Source organism: Sparus aurata, chromosome 21, assembly GCF_900880675.1.
Source record: "Sparus aurata chromosome 21, fSpaAur1.1, whole genome shotgun sequence".
Lineage (NCBI taxonomy): Eukaryota > Metazoa > Chordata > Actinopteri > Spariformes > Sparidae > Sparus > Sparus aurata.
The window spans coordinates 9,582,925-9,597,807 of NC_044207.1; the positions used below are offsets into that span (position 1 = coordinate 9,582,925).

The following is a 14,883-nucleotide window of genomic DNA, read 5'->3' on the forward strand; positions in this document are numbered from 1 at the left end:
GACAGTATTTTCAGATTTATGGAGTGAATAAGAGAGATATCCAAAATTCCTTCTGTAAAAACCTTTGGCTATAATATGTCAACAAAATTAAACAAGAATTTTGAACCTTGCCTCATCCAATGTTTAGATTTATGTTCTGGAAATGCATGCAAAATAGTACATATTTAATTAGATAATGCATCATTTTCATATTTTAAACATACAATTTCAGAAAACTCATAATACAAAAAATAATTGTCTTAATGTAAGTAATCAACAAGGGAAGACCACATTTCTGGGTTTAGTATGGGTCATATAGGGGTTTCCAGTAGACTATGATACGTGTCTATGTCTGTCTTTGTCACACATTATTGTTTACAATATTCTTTGCCTCTATTTTTAATTTTTCATCAGAATGTCCTACTGAATAATAAATGATAATAAGAAGACTTATAAACCATATAAATTGCAGTAACTTGCATAAAGAATTTGTGTTTGTGAAAGTTTTGCTTTTGTAACATTGTCAGATACTCAATGTGCATGTGTATGTCTAAGATACAACAATAATGAATTTTTTTATAAGTAACTTCTGAACAGTGCATTCCTGCTGCATTGACAGCTTCTGCTTGCAAAAAGTTGTGTTGAAGATGTTTAAACTAATTTACTGTCATATGCACAATCAGAGAAAACAGTAGTTGCCAATTAAATATTTAATTCTAAGACTCCTTCCAACAGTGCTCAAACAATATGTAAAAAAAAAAAAAAAACACATAGAAATTAAAAGTCTAAGATGATATGAGACATAATATAGTGTACCAATTAAGATTTACATTGTGGTGATCAAGTTTCAACTTCGATGTGGTGAAAACACAAGCGCCTTCCTCAGGGTGCTCCCAAATTGAGGGATTTGCGGTCCTAAAGGGCGCCCGGGCACCTCTTTCTTGCTTACTTCATCGATCACGTCACGGAAGATGATGCTGATGTCTTCACCCCTTAAACAAAACAGTACAGGATTACGTTACGATCCCTACCGGGGGCAGTGTTTATAGTTCAAAAGAAGGCACAGTGTACACTGCATTATAACATTCATGTCATCAGATCTATCTCAGATTTACCTCGAGCAGCCCTCCCTTAGCTGCCGACACACAGACTGGATGAACCAGGTCCCAGATGTTGTGTTTCTATATGACGGCTGGCCTGAATGGGCAACTAGAAAATCAGTGTCCGGAAGGTAAGATGAACAATCTCCACCAATTCCACCGAAGCCCTGGATCAGGAAGACTTTGGGCTTGCCAGTGAGGGTTGAATGGTCGGTTACCTTGAAGGTTCCAGTTATGTCTTTAATGGAGAGGTAATTCCCGTCAATTCCAATGACACCACTGCCCTCTCCATGGCTGAGAATAGAACAGATAAAGGCATCGCCATGTTTAGGAGCCTCCTGAAGATCAGTGAATCTGTTGCCGGACCACTCCTGAACACTGAACTGCTGCAGCTGAGAGAGATCGCTGAGAGAAGCGAAGCACTTCAGTGCCTGATCCATCTGGTCCCTGGTTTGGTCTTTACACATCAGCACTCTGAAGCCCAGCCAGCTGAACACTTCTGCCAAACTTTCTGCAAGAAATGTAATTAAACAAATGTAGTTAGGCTTAAACCATCATCAAATAAGTCAACAGTGTAAACCTGTGAATCTGTCTACTTTGTGACATACGAGCATCTTGGTCGGTTCCACGTCGTTGACCAAAACCATCCTTGAAGTTCTCGTTGTTCATGATCACACAGAGGCCGGTGGGCCGGCTGTTCAGCTCGTACTGCTCGTTCACAAAAAACAGTGGATAATGTTTGTCATTTCATTATATTACACTGTGGAACTTTTTCTTAACAGGTCACCTCACTTTTCCTTATAAGTTTACATTTTATAAAGCAATACAAAATTACACATCTAATGTTCTGTATACTAATACAGACTAACAAGCACGTGTCTGCAGGCTTTGAGGTAAAAATGTGTCTAGTTATTATCTGTGAGGAAAAACTATTTAACGCTGCTCTTCTGTTTCTGTCGCTAAAATAATATAATGTGCTGTTACTATATTAGGTAGCGACCTCACCTGCTTTGGTTTCCACTTCTCTTGTGACGGACCATCTGAGGACATCCGAGTGAAACAGAATTACAGCCCTGACATTAAAACTCAACATCATGTGAAACAGAAAATAGGCTCATATATTAAGTATACGAGACACAGTCATTTCTACATCAAAATTATATATGTTAAAATACCACCGTGTTCAGCTGAAGAGGCTTGGACTGGTGTATGTAAAAGGCTGGTGTTGGTCCACTGTATCTTCTTCAGCTCAGGGAAAGTGTTTTTAATCTCCTCATCAGTTTGCAGGAGCTCCAGGAAGGCTCGGCAGGTGTCATCTCCTTTATCCATGATCTTATCCAAAAGCTCATTGATTAGCCCCTCGTCATCCCCTTTCATGCTTTTGAGGTTGTTGTACTCCCGTCTAGTTAACAGTCCCTTCTCATCAACCATGTTGAGGATTAGCCTGTGGTCTGCACGCAAAATCGTCTGCAAGGTTGTTTTATTACGTCTCACTTCGTCTTTGGCTGCCATGCTGAATCCGACACAGAGAAACAGGAAGACCAAAAATCTGTACTCAAGTATGAGCACAGTTACATCACTGAAATATTCCTCAATTACAACTAAAAATACTGGCATGAAAATAATTCTTATTATAACATACTTAAGTAAAACTGCAAAGTATTCTTCTGAGAGGCTACACTCTTACTTTTTAACTGTTGATGTTTAATGCAATAGCATTCAAAGGGGTTTCTCTTTCTCCTGCTCTGTTCTGCTCAGTGACCATGATCGCCTCTATAAACCCGGGCCTGCTGCATTGTTTGTTGTTGTTGTTGTTGTTGTTGTTGTTATTGTTGATGTTTTGCTAGGGTTTTCATTGGCTCATTTGGAATTCTAATATTTCCAGTGAGAATTAGGTAATAACTACACAGTGCACCTTTATTTCAAATTATACACAGAAACCAAGTATGATTTTAAAAGTAACTAGGTAGATTACATGGTGTACTGCTTGCTGAGGTACAAGAAGAATTACATACCCCCCAAAAATAGTATCTTAAGTAGCCTTACCCTAAAAAAATAACTTAAATACAGTTATTTGAGTAGAGTACTTACTTCCACTCTGGCTGTCAAACTAAAAGAGCTCACTGTAAAATACTACAGTGCTGCTTTGACACTCAACAGTGTCTCCAACATCAGGGAGCATGTTTTTATAAAAAGAAGTTAACTAACTAGCTCGTTGGAGTTCAAGCTTCAGACTTTTACTTCCGGTCCTGCAGACTTACAGTTAGTTGAACCTGGATAAATACCTTTTCTACGACAATGTGAAGAATCGTAACTTAATTTAACTTTAACTACTGCACTTAAAAAACTATCTACAGCACAGTGGTGACAACATATTACATATCTTGGTACTGTACAGACGGACTGTACCTGAGCACTCCTCGTCCTGATCCGCGTCGCTGCTTTCGTTTTCAGGCTGAGCGGTGAGTCAGTCAGAGAAACTGTACCGCTGCAGACGATGGATGAATGTGATGTGTGGCTGACACCTAGTGGAGAAATCTTCACCGAGTCACATTCAAAGACCTGAAATATATGGAGTACCATTTTAGTCTAGAGACACACAAATACATGAAGGAATGAGTAAATAAGCGAGCAAGCATATGACATGAATAACTGTGCATGTGAAATAAATAAAAGAGGAAATAAATGAGCCTAGATAAATTAACACAAGTACGATAAAGTTCATAAGAAGCATCAAAACTGACATACTACATGATAAACGTGTTTTCTCTCAATCACATAATTACTGGTTACTATCTTTTGACATCTATCTTATAAATGTAGCACAGCTGTAGCCGACTTTAGCTATTAAAATGAAACGTTAAAGGATAAGTTCACCTTTTTTTACAACCTTTTTAAAGCAGATATCTTCACTGTAGCCGCTGAGCTAAAAGTGTTAGCGTGCACCCCGTCAACAGTGGTTGCACAAAACACGTTTTCAAATAGATTTCAGTTCTTTGATTGGATTACGCTTTACAAAGTGTATGGATCCACTCAATGTTTTTTTTTCTTTTTTTTTTTTTCGTACATTTAAACAAGTCCCCATCTGCTTCAGTTGTTCAGGAGGATACCCCTGAAATGTTTTGTGGACAATGAAACAAGTATATAATGATTGAATTTTCACTTTTGGGTGAACTTATCCTTTGCAAATATTGTTTTACAAACATCTTCAGATTCTGCATATACATAGATCAGTCAAGGGGGCAATAAAAGGCCTCCCCATGAAACATGAAACACGGACACAAAAAAATCAAAACACAATCAAAATCAAAACAGATTTATTCTGAGACACACATCTGTGACAGAATAGAGGACAGTGGTTCAATGTGATGATTTAGAAAAATAAGAGTTAAAATGATCAAAAAAATTGAATACATGTTTAAGAAATCCCTCTCCCTAAGATAATTATAGATCCTTAATTAAGACATTATGTATACTTTTTGTACATGATCTATGGTGAGCGTCAATAAAGATGTGGTGTCAACACAAGTCTCCTCATCTGGGTGAATTTAACTTCAGGCATCTGCTTCACTTCACTAGGTTGACCTGGTCCACCTCTCTTTCTGGCTTACTCCCTCATTCACATACATCATGAGACTGTGTTAGATACACCATGATCCCTATTTGTAAAACACCCTTTCTCTTATAGGTGCACAGTCTCCGAGCTCACGATGTGGTGTTAACACAAGTCTCTTCCTCAGGGTGAACCTAACTTCAGACATCTGCTTAATTTTTCCAGGTTGCTGCATTACTCCTTCTTTATTGCTCACTTCATTGTTCACACGGCTGAGTATGGTCGTCATGTCGTCACCCCTAAAACCACAAACAGTGTTGAAAATCATATTACTATCGCTTTTCAGTGATGTTTACAGTTGGACTGCATGGTAAGGTTAATATCATCCGATCTATTATCCAGATCTTATTGTGGACATTATTGCATTTTGGATATTTCAAGCCACACTGTTGATTTCTGAGTTCCATATTTACCTGGAGCAGCCCTCCTTTAGCTGCTGACACACAGACTGGATGAACCAGCTCCCATCTTTTGTGTGTCTGAACGATTTGTAGTCTTCAACAGTTGCAATGGCCACCAGAAAATCGGCTTCCTCAGGAATGTATTGTGACTGACAATCATCAGCCTGCAGATCTTCTGACAACACTCCTCTGTGGTCCTGCTTTCCCTGGCAGGCCTGGATCAGGAACACTTTGGGCTTCCCAGTGAGGGCTGATTGGTCGGTCGCCTTGAAGGTTCTAGTGATGTGTTTAATGGGGAGGGACTTCCCATCACTCCCGCTGACCACACCGCTCTCTCCATGACTCATAATACAGCAAATGAAGGCATCGCCATGATTAAGTGATGGAGGAGCCTCCTTAATATCAGTGAATCCGTTCTCGGACGAATCCTGAACACTGAACTCAGGCAGCTGAGAGAGATCGCTGAGGGAGGCGAAGCACTTCAGAGCCTGATCCATCTGGTCCCTGGTTTGGTCTTTACACATCAGCACTCTGAAGCCCAGCCAGCTGAACACTTCTCCCAAACTTTCTGCAACAAAATTAATTAGAAAAAATTGTTAAGCTACAATCACCAACAAAGAAGACACTGGTGTAAACCTGTGAATATGTCTACTTTGTGACATACGGGCATCTCTGTTGGTTCCACGTCTTTGATTCATATACGTGAAGTTCTCGTTGTTTATGATGACGCAGAGGCCGGTGGGCCGGCTGTTCAGCTGGTACTGATCATCCTACAAACAACAGAAACAGTTGGACATGAACACATAATGAACAACTGGAGTTGTATTTCAAGACTTTTCTTCACTAGTTTAAATGTTAAATATCACAATATTACAATTTTATTTTATTTAATACATATGGAGGACCATGAGTGTCACAGAAACATTAATTTCATGTAGCATCACTCAGTAAATCATTCAGGCATTCATTTCTTTTTTAAAACTCTGTTTATCAAACAGATGTTTAAATGTATTAACGTCTATTCAAATGGTGAACATATTAACTGCCCTATGTTATTTTTTGTAAATGACCTTTTCAGGTTCGATGCCCCTGACTATGTGCTGAGACCCCATGTGTACTGTTGCTGAAGTTTGGTGCTGTTCTGAGCATTATTTGTGGCTTTTTGGTGGCGGTTTATATTTGGACCCATTTTCTGCAGTGTATTGCTGTCGTGCGGTTGTTTCCGAGGTTGATAAAACTCCGTAAATTAGCCGTCTGCTAACTTGATCTCTCGAGAGGGAGCCCAACACAGTTTCACAGTGATTTAGATCATGGATTAAACTTACAACGGAATATCCCTTTAACATGAAGAAAATTCTCGTCTCTCTCTAACAAAGCAAAACTAAAACAATGTAGTGATTTGTTTTAACACTGATTAAAGGCCTCACCTCTTTACACCTCTTCTCTTGTGATAGACCACCTGAGGGGAACAGAGCTAAACAGAACAACACCTCCAAACATGAAACTCAGCATTATATGAATCAGACAGAAGGCTGGTTGGTTACTCATACTAGACAGTCGTCTCTACACCAAAAGGATTTATGTTAACATACCACTGTGTTCAGCTGAAGAGGCTTGGACTGGTGTAGAAAGGCCGGTGGTGGTCAACTGTATCTTCTTCTGAATGGCCGTTTTATTAGGTCTCACTGTGTCTTTGGCTGCCATGCTGAAACCGACACCGCGAAACAGGAAGACCAAAGAAGAGGATTAGAAAAAGATGGACTGGAGAAACATGGACAGAGTACTGAAAATCTGTACTCAAGTACAAGCACAGTTACATCACTGAAATATTCCTCTTATACTTATTATAACATACTTAAGTGAAAGCGCAAAGTATTCTTCTTAAACTCTACACTCATATTAGTTACTTTTTAACTGTTGATGTTTAAGGGATTTCTGTTTCTCCAAATCTTCTGACTAAATTTCTCCCAACTCCTGCTCTGTTCTGCTCCTGCTGCACTATTTCTTGTTGTTGTTTCGCAGATGAAAGTTTTAATTTTAAAGGGGCACTATGTAGTTTTAGAGAAGAAAATCAAACAGAATTTTTATATTTCCAATATTAATGAGGTAATAATACAAACTGACAAATAGTTATTTCCCATAACTGAATATCCAGCTGTTCTCAGAGGAAAATAAGGTGCCGGAAGATTATTTGAAGCTAGAAAGGTGGCAGGACCCGCCACATATAAACAAAATAAAACAGTATGAAACTGTGTTGTCCTTTAAGCTCAGTTCGTTTATTCAGTCACAAAAACAAAGAGCTTGTTTATCTAATTTGTTTAGGTATTGAAGATCAGTCAGTGGAGGACTTCCAGTATGAGACACACAGGGTAGACGCGCGCTCAATTTGCTCCCACTAATGCACTTAATTACCTTTTTAAACCTCAAATTTTTCAGTATTTGTTTCTCAAACTGTTTACAACAGGTTTATAGAGCTGTACTGACTACTTAGGAAGTCTAAAGGAGAAACCGCTGAAAAGGACAAGAAAACTTCGCCAGCTGCTAGCATAACTATATCTGAGAATAGCTTGCTACTGGAGGAGCACAGGGCGGCTCCTTTGACTCGCTGACATCCACGCTGGATAACATCCACTACCCAGTCAAGCTGCGCATCACCATGCCTGACGGGGAGAAGGCCTGGCTCCTGTCTGCTTCAGCGGCTGTCAGGTTTGTCCAGGGCTTACACAAAGATCCGTAAGCAAGTTTATCTGGCATATTTTCCTCTTGTTACTTTATCCTCTCTTTATTCCGTCAGTGCAGTCTATGGCTTCGTGACGAGTTGTTTTGCTTCGTCTTGATCTGTAAACTTTGTTTTCTGCCCCCATATAGGCTAACTGATCCCATCCGTTTAACATTTTACCAAGTCATGTGGCCTTGCCTTTCGGCTCATTACTGTACTTTTAAAATGTATATTTTATGAATATGTTGTACCTATTGTTTTGGTGGGTGTTTTTGCTCTTGCTTCGCATTGCAGTCAAATTCAAATTTTCTACGTTTTCCTTCTTCTCTCCATTCACTCTTCTGTCCCAGCTATATATACATATGTATATGGGGGTATATGTGTATTTTTTATTATTATTATTTCATTTTTCTCTCACAATGAAGGTGGGAGGGATGGTGGAAGGGTGAAATCATGGTGGAATCCATGTTTTTATTTTGTTTGTTTATTTGTTTTCCACCCAGGGGTGCTTTAAGATTACACAACGTAACATAACATAGTGCTTAACCATCTGAAACAGCTAAACACTAAAATTGCCTTTCTACAGGACACCCATCTCAAGCCATCAGATCACCTTAAGCTCCGCAGAGGGTGGGTAGGCCAGCTCTACCACTCCTCCTTCTCAAGTAAGGCTGTTGGATTTAGGTGATAAGGTGTTGCAATTCTTGTCCATAAATAAACTCACTTTCTGTGTCCAAGGTCATATCAGACCCTAATGAGCACTTTGGTATCATTTCAGGAAAGATTTGAATCAATAATCCTACTTTGGCAAATGTGTATGGTCCAAATTGGGAAAATTAGGATTTTTTCAAAACCTTTTTTTTCTCCCTCCATGATTTACATTCCTGCCAGCTCATCCTCGTGGTGACTTTAACTGTTGTCGTGATCCCTCACTTGACGGCTCGTCCAACAAGCCGCGCGTCCAATCTAAATCATCCAAAGTCATTCAGGTGTTCACGGAGCAATATGCAGTCTCAGATGTGTGGCGTTTTTTTTCAATCCTAGCGCTTTCTTTCCATCCAACTTTGTTAATACTATTAACAGTCACGTTGACCTCATAATTTCCACTAATGTTGATCCCAGATTGTTGCCGCAGACACAGCCAGATGAACATTAGTGGAAAATAAAGAGGTCAACGTGACTGTTAATAGTATTAACAAAGTTGGATTGAAAGAAAGCGGGAGAAGAAATATCCTACTCTGCTTACCAGAGAAGGGTTGCTGCTGAAAAGGGTACTTGTCTCTACAGTGCTATATCAGAACTACAAACAAAACGTATAGACTGACATGATGTAGATCTTTTCAAGGAACTGCTCATGAATAAAGCAGAATTTGACATCCTGGCCTCTAATGAGGCAACAAAATCTCTATTAAAAACACGGCATGATTATTATGTATTCGGAGATAAACCAAGTAGACTGCTCAATCACCAAATCCGACAAACTTCTTGGTTGTTGCACATAACCCAAATTAATACTACCAGTGGAACCACTATTAATCCTCAAACCATTAATGACCAATTCAGGGACTTTTATAGTTCTTTATATAATTCTGAGAGCTCGTCTGATGAGGCACAATTTGAAAACTTTTTTGGGGTCCTTAAACATCCCCTCCATTGACCCTGAAACATCTTCTGGCCTGGATGAACCCTTTACAGTGGGCGAACTTAAAAAGAGCTTTGCTGTCCATGCAGAGTGGGAAATGCCCAGGCCCTGATGGCTTTCCAGACACATTTTTAAAAACATTTGCCGATAAGCAGTCTCTACTTCTTATAAACATGTTCAATGAAACACAACAGTCTGGCATCCTCCCCGCCACACTACGCCTAGTCAATATTTCTCTTATATTAAAAAAGGAAAGGTCCCCTTTTCTCTAGCAATTTTCGCCCCATCTCTCTGCTCTGCGCAGATGTCAAGTTATTGGCTAAGATGCTGGCAAAACGCTTAGAGTCTGTTCTAGCCACTATTATTTCCACAGACCAAACAGGGTTTATTAAGGATAGACACTCTTTTCACAACGTCTGACGGCCATTAGATATACTATACCCGCCCTCGTCCACGGATTCTCCGGGATTGGTTATCTCAATGGATGCTGAGAAGGCATTTGACTGTGTCAAATGGCCCTATCTGTTCCATGCATTAAGACACTTTGGATTCAGCACCACATGTATTTCATGAATACATCTCTTATATACATCCCCCCTAGCCTGTGTCTGCACAAATGATGATTACTCTGATTATGATCCCCTCAATCGTGGAACTCGGCAGGACTGTTCACTTTCCCTGTTACTGTTCGCTAGCGGCATTGAACCTCTGGCGGTGGCTCTCAGGTCCAGTCAGATGCAGGGCATGTGGAGAGGAAACTGTCATTGTACGCGGATGACCTCTTACTGCTCATCTCTGACCCACACAGATCTGTCCCCCTTGTGTTGACCATGCTGAGGGAATTTGGGCAAATTTCTGGTTACAAACAAAATCTTCAGAAAAGTGAGCTTATACCCATTAATGCTGCAGCCGCAGCCTATCCCCTCTCAGACTTGCCATTTAAGACGTCTTTAAGTAATTTTAAATATTTAGGCATCTGTGTGACCAGGAACTACTCTACTACTCTACTACTACTACTGATTTGTTCAAATGTAATTTCTCCCCACTGCTTGCTTGACTGTCTCAAGATTTCCACCGTTGGTCTCTCATACCTTTATCTCTTGCTGGCAGGATAAACTGTATTAAAATGAATGTGCTTCCCAAATTCCTCTATCTCATTCAATCTATACCCCTCTTCATTCCAAACATTTTTTTCCACTCACTCGACGCCTTGATCTCTCAGTTCACATGTAACAAAAAAACTCCTAGAATTCAGAAAGACACTCTACAAAAACCCAAAGAAATGGGTGGACTAGCACCGTCAAACATTTTATGTTATTACTGGGTCGCTCATATTCATCTATACTGTACTGGTATCACATTAACAATCAGCCTCCACCGTGGCTGCAGGTTGAGGGTGCCTCATGTGGCTCTCCCTCTCTAATGTCCCTTTTGTGCCTCCCCCTGACATTATCACCATTATCTTATTCCAGTAATATTATATTAAAAAACTGTCTCAAGATCTGGACTCAAGTGAAATGCCATTTGGGGTTACAGTTAATTTCTCTTTTATCCCATGTGCTTTCTGGCCCTCTGTTTACTCACTCTATTAATGATCGGGCTTTCGCAGCCTGGGAGGATCGTGGAATTGTGTCTGTCAAACATCTTTACATTGAGGGAATATTTGCATCCTCTGACCAACTAGTGGGTGTATTAAAATGGCAGAGATCCCACTTCTTCAGGTCTTTACAAGTCAGAGACTTTGTTCGCAATCGCTTCCCTGGCTTCCCTGCTATTCCTCCCTCTCTCCTCTGATTGACGCTATTTTAAATATTAGCCCCTACCTCAACGGTACCATCTCAGAGCTATACTACACTCTCCTTACAAACCAATCTTCATCCTCTGATAAACTGCGCACTATTTGGTGCGAGGACCTTAATATAGAGACAGAGCCTGAGGTCTGGCAGTCCTCTCTGAAATGGGTCCATGTATCATCTATTTGCGCCCGGCATGGGGTTTTTACAGTGCAAAGTCATTCATAGAGTCCACTGGTCTAAAAGCAAACTAGCTGGTATTTATCCTGGCACCGATCCAAATAAGTGTCCTCAGCTAACCTCAGTTACACGTTTTGGACCTGTCCAGCTCTCTCTCGGTTCTGGAAGTCTGTATAGGACTCACTCTCGGCCATCACATCTACCAAAGTGCTCCAATCACCCTTAGTAGGCCTGTTCGGTGTCCTGCCTGCTACCAACCCACTGCCATCCTACTTCACTGAACTGGTGGCTTCTCTCACATTATTAGCGAGGCGTGTCGCTCTGATGTCCTGGAAGAGCTCCTCTCCCCGCTCCCACACCCTTTGGATAAAGGATGCTTTATCATTTATACATTTTATTAAAAAAAATGAATCTTTCTTTTAAAGATTTGACAACCCTTTCAAGAGCAAGTCCAGTCCCTCCAGCTGGATGCTCCCCTCACTGGCTAAGTGCCCCCCTGAACTGCACCTTCTTGTGGCTCCTGGCTGGGTCACGTTTCCTCCCTGTACTAGCAGCACACAGTGTGTCTCGTGTCTTTTAAGTGACTCGCATTCTGTTTTTTTTGTCTTGTTTTTTTTCCAAGTTTTTTTCCCCATGGAATTATGTGTTTCCAGGTCTGTGATTCTGTGCGGGTATTGACAAGCTTTATCCTCTTGTTTTAAGTAACACCACTTTCTGTTATTAGTGATCCCCTCACTTCATTCAACCGCCTATTGTAGCTTACTCACTCAGATGTAAATAAGGTTCTGTGTCTGTTCTTTTTGTTTAAAACTCAATAAATAAATCATATTTAACACAGAAAACACAAAATAAATTGGTAGTAGTTCGGAGAGCTCACAAGGAGGGTTGGACTGGATGTGGGTTGATGATTTCAATGATCTGGATTCGATCGGGATCCCAGACACAATCCTCCTCCAAACCACTCGTCCCCATCCCACAGTTGGGTGGCATCCAGGCAGTGTCGTAGCCGTAGTCATGCCAGGTCTTCCGTAGTGGGTGGCCTTGTTGTGTAATGGCTTTCACTCTCCCCACTTTGACCGAAACCTTAAGGACGGCCCAGTCAGACTCAGGCTGATCAATGGGACAGCGGCTCGCTTTCTGCAGTTCTCTGTGGAGGTAGACGCCGCGGCCCAGCACCCCGTCTTCAGACTGGCAAAAACCAGATCTCAGGATGGCTTCAGCATTCTGCTTGGTGGTGCCATAGTACATGATGTACTTTTTATCACCCGACTCGTACTGCATGTTGGTGTCAGTATCACTGTAGGAGAGAAGTTTATTACTGTTCAGATTCCATTAAAACATAAAAAATCTGAAAGTCGTAAAATAAATTAATAAATTAATAAATTAAAAAAGATCAGTCAATGAAGATCTTTCTCTTCTGATTTAAAGTTCTCCCCAAACTACTCAGTGCACCTTTATTTCAAATTATACACAGAAGCTGAATCGGATTTTAAAAGTAACTTAAAAGTAGATTACATGGTTTACTGCTTACTAAAGTACGAGCAGAATTACAGACCCAAAGAAATACTTCAAAGAATTAAAATAGTCTTCCCTAAAAAACAACTTGAATACAGTTATTTAAGTAGAGTACTTACTTCCACCCTGCCTGTCAGCACTGGGCTTTTAGTTTACAGAGTCAAACTGTAAGAGCTCATTGTAACATACTGCAGTACTGCTTTGACAGTCAAGAGCGTCTCCAACATCAGTGAGCACGTTTTTATTTTTATTGCCCAAACCTGACGGGACCCGATTATGGAGGACTAAAAGTGCCACAATTAAATAAATAAATACTCCATTAAATAATCAATTTAATGTGTCATAAATTAATTAAATGTGTCATTACTTTAGAATTAAGTGTGTTGTTAATTCATTAAAATACCAATTCATTTTATGTAAAAACAAACAAACAAACAAACAAAAAACAACAACAAACAAACATAATTATTTCACTAATTAATTAATTATTTCATGGTTCTGTGTTGCAGCGCTTCATGAATTTATTTTATCTGTCAAACTCGCCCAATTTTTTGCAGGCTTTAATAACACAATATGTAGATGAATTAATGTAAAATTAATAAACAAAGTACTTATAGAAAGCTAACTACTTAGCTGTGTATCCTGTGCAGCTGTGAGTGATATGCAATTGCCATTTCTTTTGTGTCAACAAATTATTGTCAACATGAGTTTCTTCACATTATCATAATGCTGAGGTTTGGAAGACATGCAATTCTGCTGCAGTTCTTAAAAAGCAATGACACACTGGTTTATTATTAGGCTATTTATTGGAGGGCAAGCGCAAACTAGAAATACAGGCTACACATCTAAAAATGTGACAAAACCAAGAAATAACTACTGTGACTGTTAGTAGGAACAGCAATGTCTTTCTCTGTCTCTCTTAAAAAACAGTCAAACAAAACGTACTCGTCGGACTCGGGCCTAACTTTTAAGGCCTGATTACAGCTCTAATTTACAGTCAGTTGAACCTGGATAAATACCTAATGTGAGGAACCGTAACGTAACTAGTGTAGTTTGTAACTACCACCAGAAACACAGTGGTGACAAGACATGATATATTTTAGTACCGTTAGGACAGACTGTACCTGAGCACTCCGCGTCCTGATCCGCGCCGCTACTTTCGTTTTCAGGCTGAGCGGCGAGTCAGTCAGAGAAACTGTGGCTGCAGACGATGGATGAATGTGATGTGTGGCTGACACCTAGTGGAGAAATCTTCACCGAGTCACATTCAAAGACCTGAAATATATGGAATACCATTTCAGTCTAGAGACACACAAATACATGAAGGAATGAAAAAATAAGCATGCAAGTATATAACATGAATAATTGTGACTATGAAATGAATTAATGAGGAAATAAATGGGCCTAGATAAATTAACACAAATATATATAAGTCCATAATAAGCATCTTAACTGACATACTACATGATAAACGTCTTTTCTCTCTATCACATGATTACTGGTTACTATCTTTTGACATCTATCTTATAAATGTACCACAGCTGTAGCCGACTGGCTGTGTTCCAACACTTCCCCCTTCACTATTAGAAAGAAACGTTAAAGGGTAAGTTCACCTTTTTTACAACCTTTTTAAAGCAGATATCTTCATTGTAGCCGCTGAGCTAAAAGTGTTAGCGTGCACCCCGTCAACAGTGGTTGTGCATGCTCTGCAGCACAACCACTGTGGTGAGCACAAGTCTCCATCTACTTCAGTTGTTCAGGACAATGCTCCCAAAATGTTTTGTGGACTATGAAACAAGTATATAATGGTTGAATTTTCATTTTTGGGGTGAACTTATCCTTTACAAATATTGTTTTCTGAACATCTTCAGATACTACGTATACAAAGATCAATAAAAGGCCTCCCCATGAAACATGAAACATGAAACACGGACACAAAGA

The 14,883-nt window shown here is 39.9% G+C and overlaps 2 protein-coding genes across 8 annotated transcripts; both read right to left on the reverse strand.

The window, feature by feature from the left end:
* Positions 1-172: 172 nt before the first annotated feature.
* Positions 173-3,617, reverse strand: LOC115573117 (caspase-8-like). 6 transcript variants are annotated; one of them, XM_030403751.1, is made up of 6 exons: positions 3,489-3,617; positions 2,255-2,592; positions 2,085-2,119; positions 1,688-1,787; positions 1,095-1,590; positions 173-971 (listed from the first exon to the last, which is right to left on the reverse strand). In XM_030403751.1, exons 2-6 carry the CDS (start codon positions 2,589-2,591, stop codon positions 827-829), a joined length of 1,113 nt encoding a protein of 370 aa, XP_030259611.1. In that variant the 5' UTR covers position 2,592; positions 3,489-3,617; the 3' UTR covers positions 173-826. The 6 variants fall into 6 exon arrangements, with proteins under 6 accessions (XP_030259611.1, XP_030259610.1, XP_030259613.1 ...); XM_030403750.1 differs by having other exon boundaries at positions 2,255-2,628; positions 3,489-3,595; XM_030403753.1 differs by lacking the exon at positions 3,489-3,617 and adding an exon at positions 3,171-3,471.
* A 762-nt stretch (positions 3,618-4,379) lies between these two features.
* LOC115573421 (caspase-8-like) lies at positions 4,380-14,189 on the reverse strand. 2 transcript variants are annotated; one of them, XM_030404210.1, is made up of 7 exons: positions 14,067-14,189; positions 12,305-12,724; positions 6,686-6,798; positions 6,521-6,567; positions 5,746-5,863; positions 5,106-5,661; positions 4,380-4,931 (listed from the first exon to the last, which is right to left on the reverse strand). In XM_030404210.1, the coding sequence occupies exons 2-7, from the start codon at positions 12,706-12,708 to the stop codon at positions 4,739-4,741; spliced, it is 1,431 nt and encodes a 476-aa protein (XP_030260070.1). In that variant the 5' UTR covers positions 12,709-12,724; positions 14,067-14,189; the 3' UTR covers positions 4,380-4,738. The 2 variants fall into 2 exon arrangements, with proteins under 2 accessions (XP_030260070.1, XP_030260071.1); XM_030404211.1 differs by having other exon boundaries at positions 5,758-5,863; positions 14,067-14,188.
* Positions 14,190-14,883: the final 694 nt, after the last annotated feature.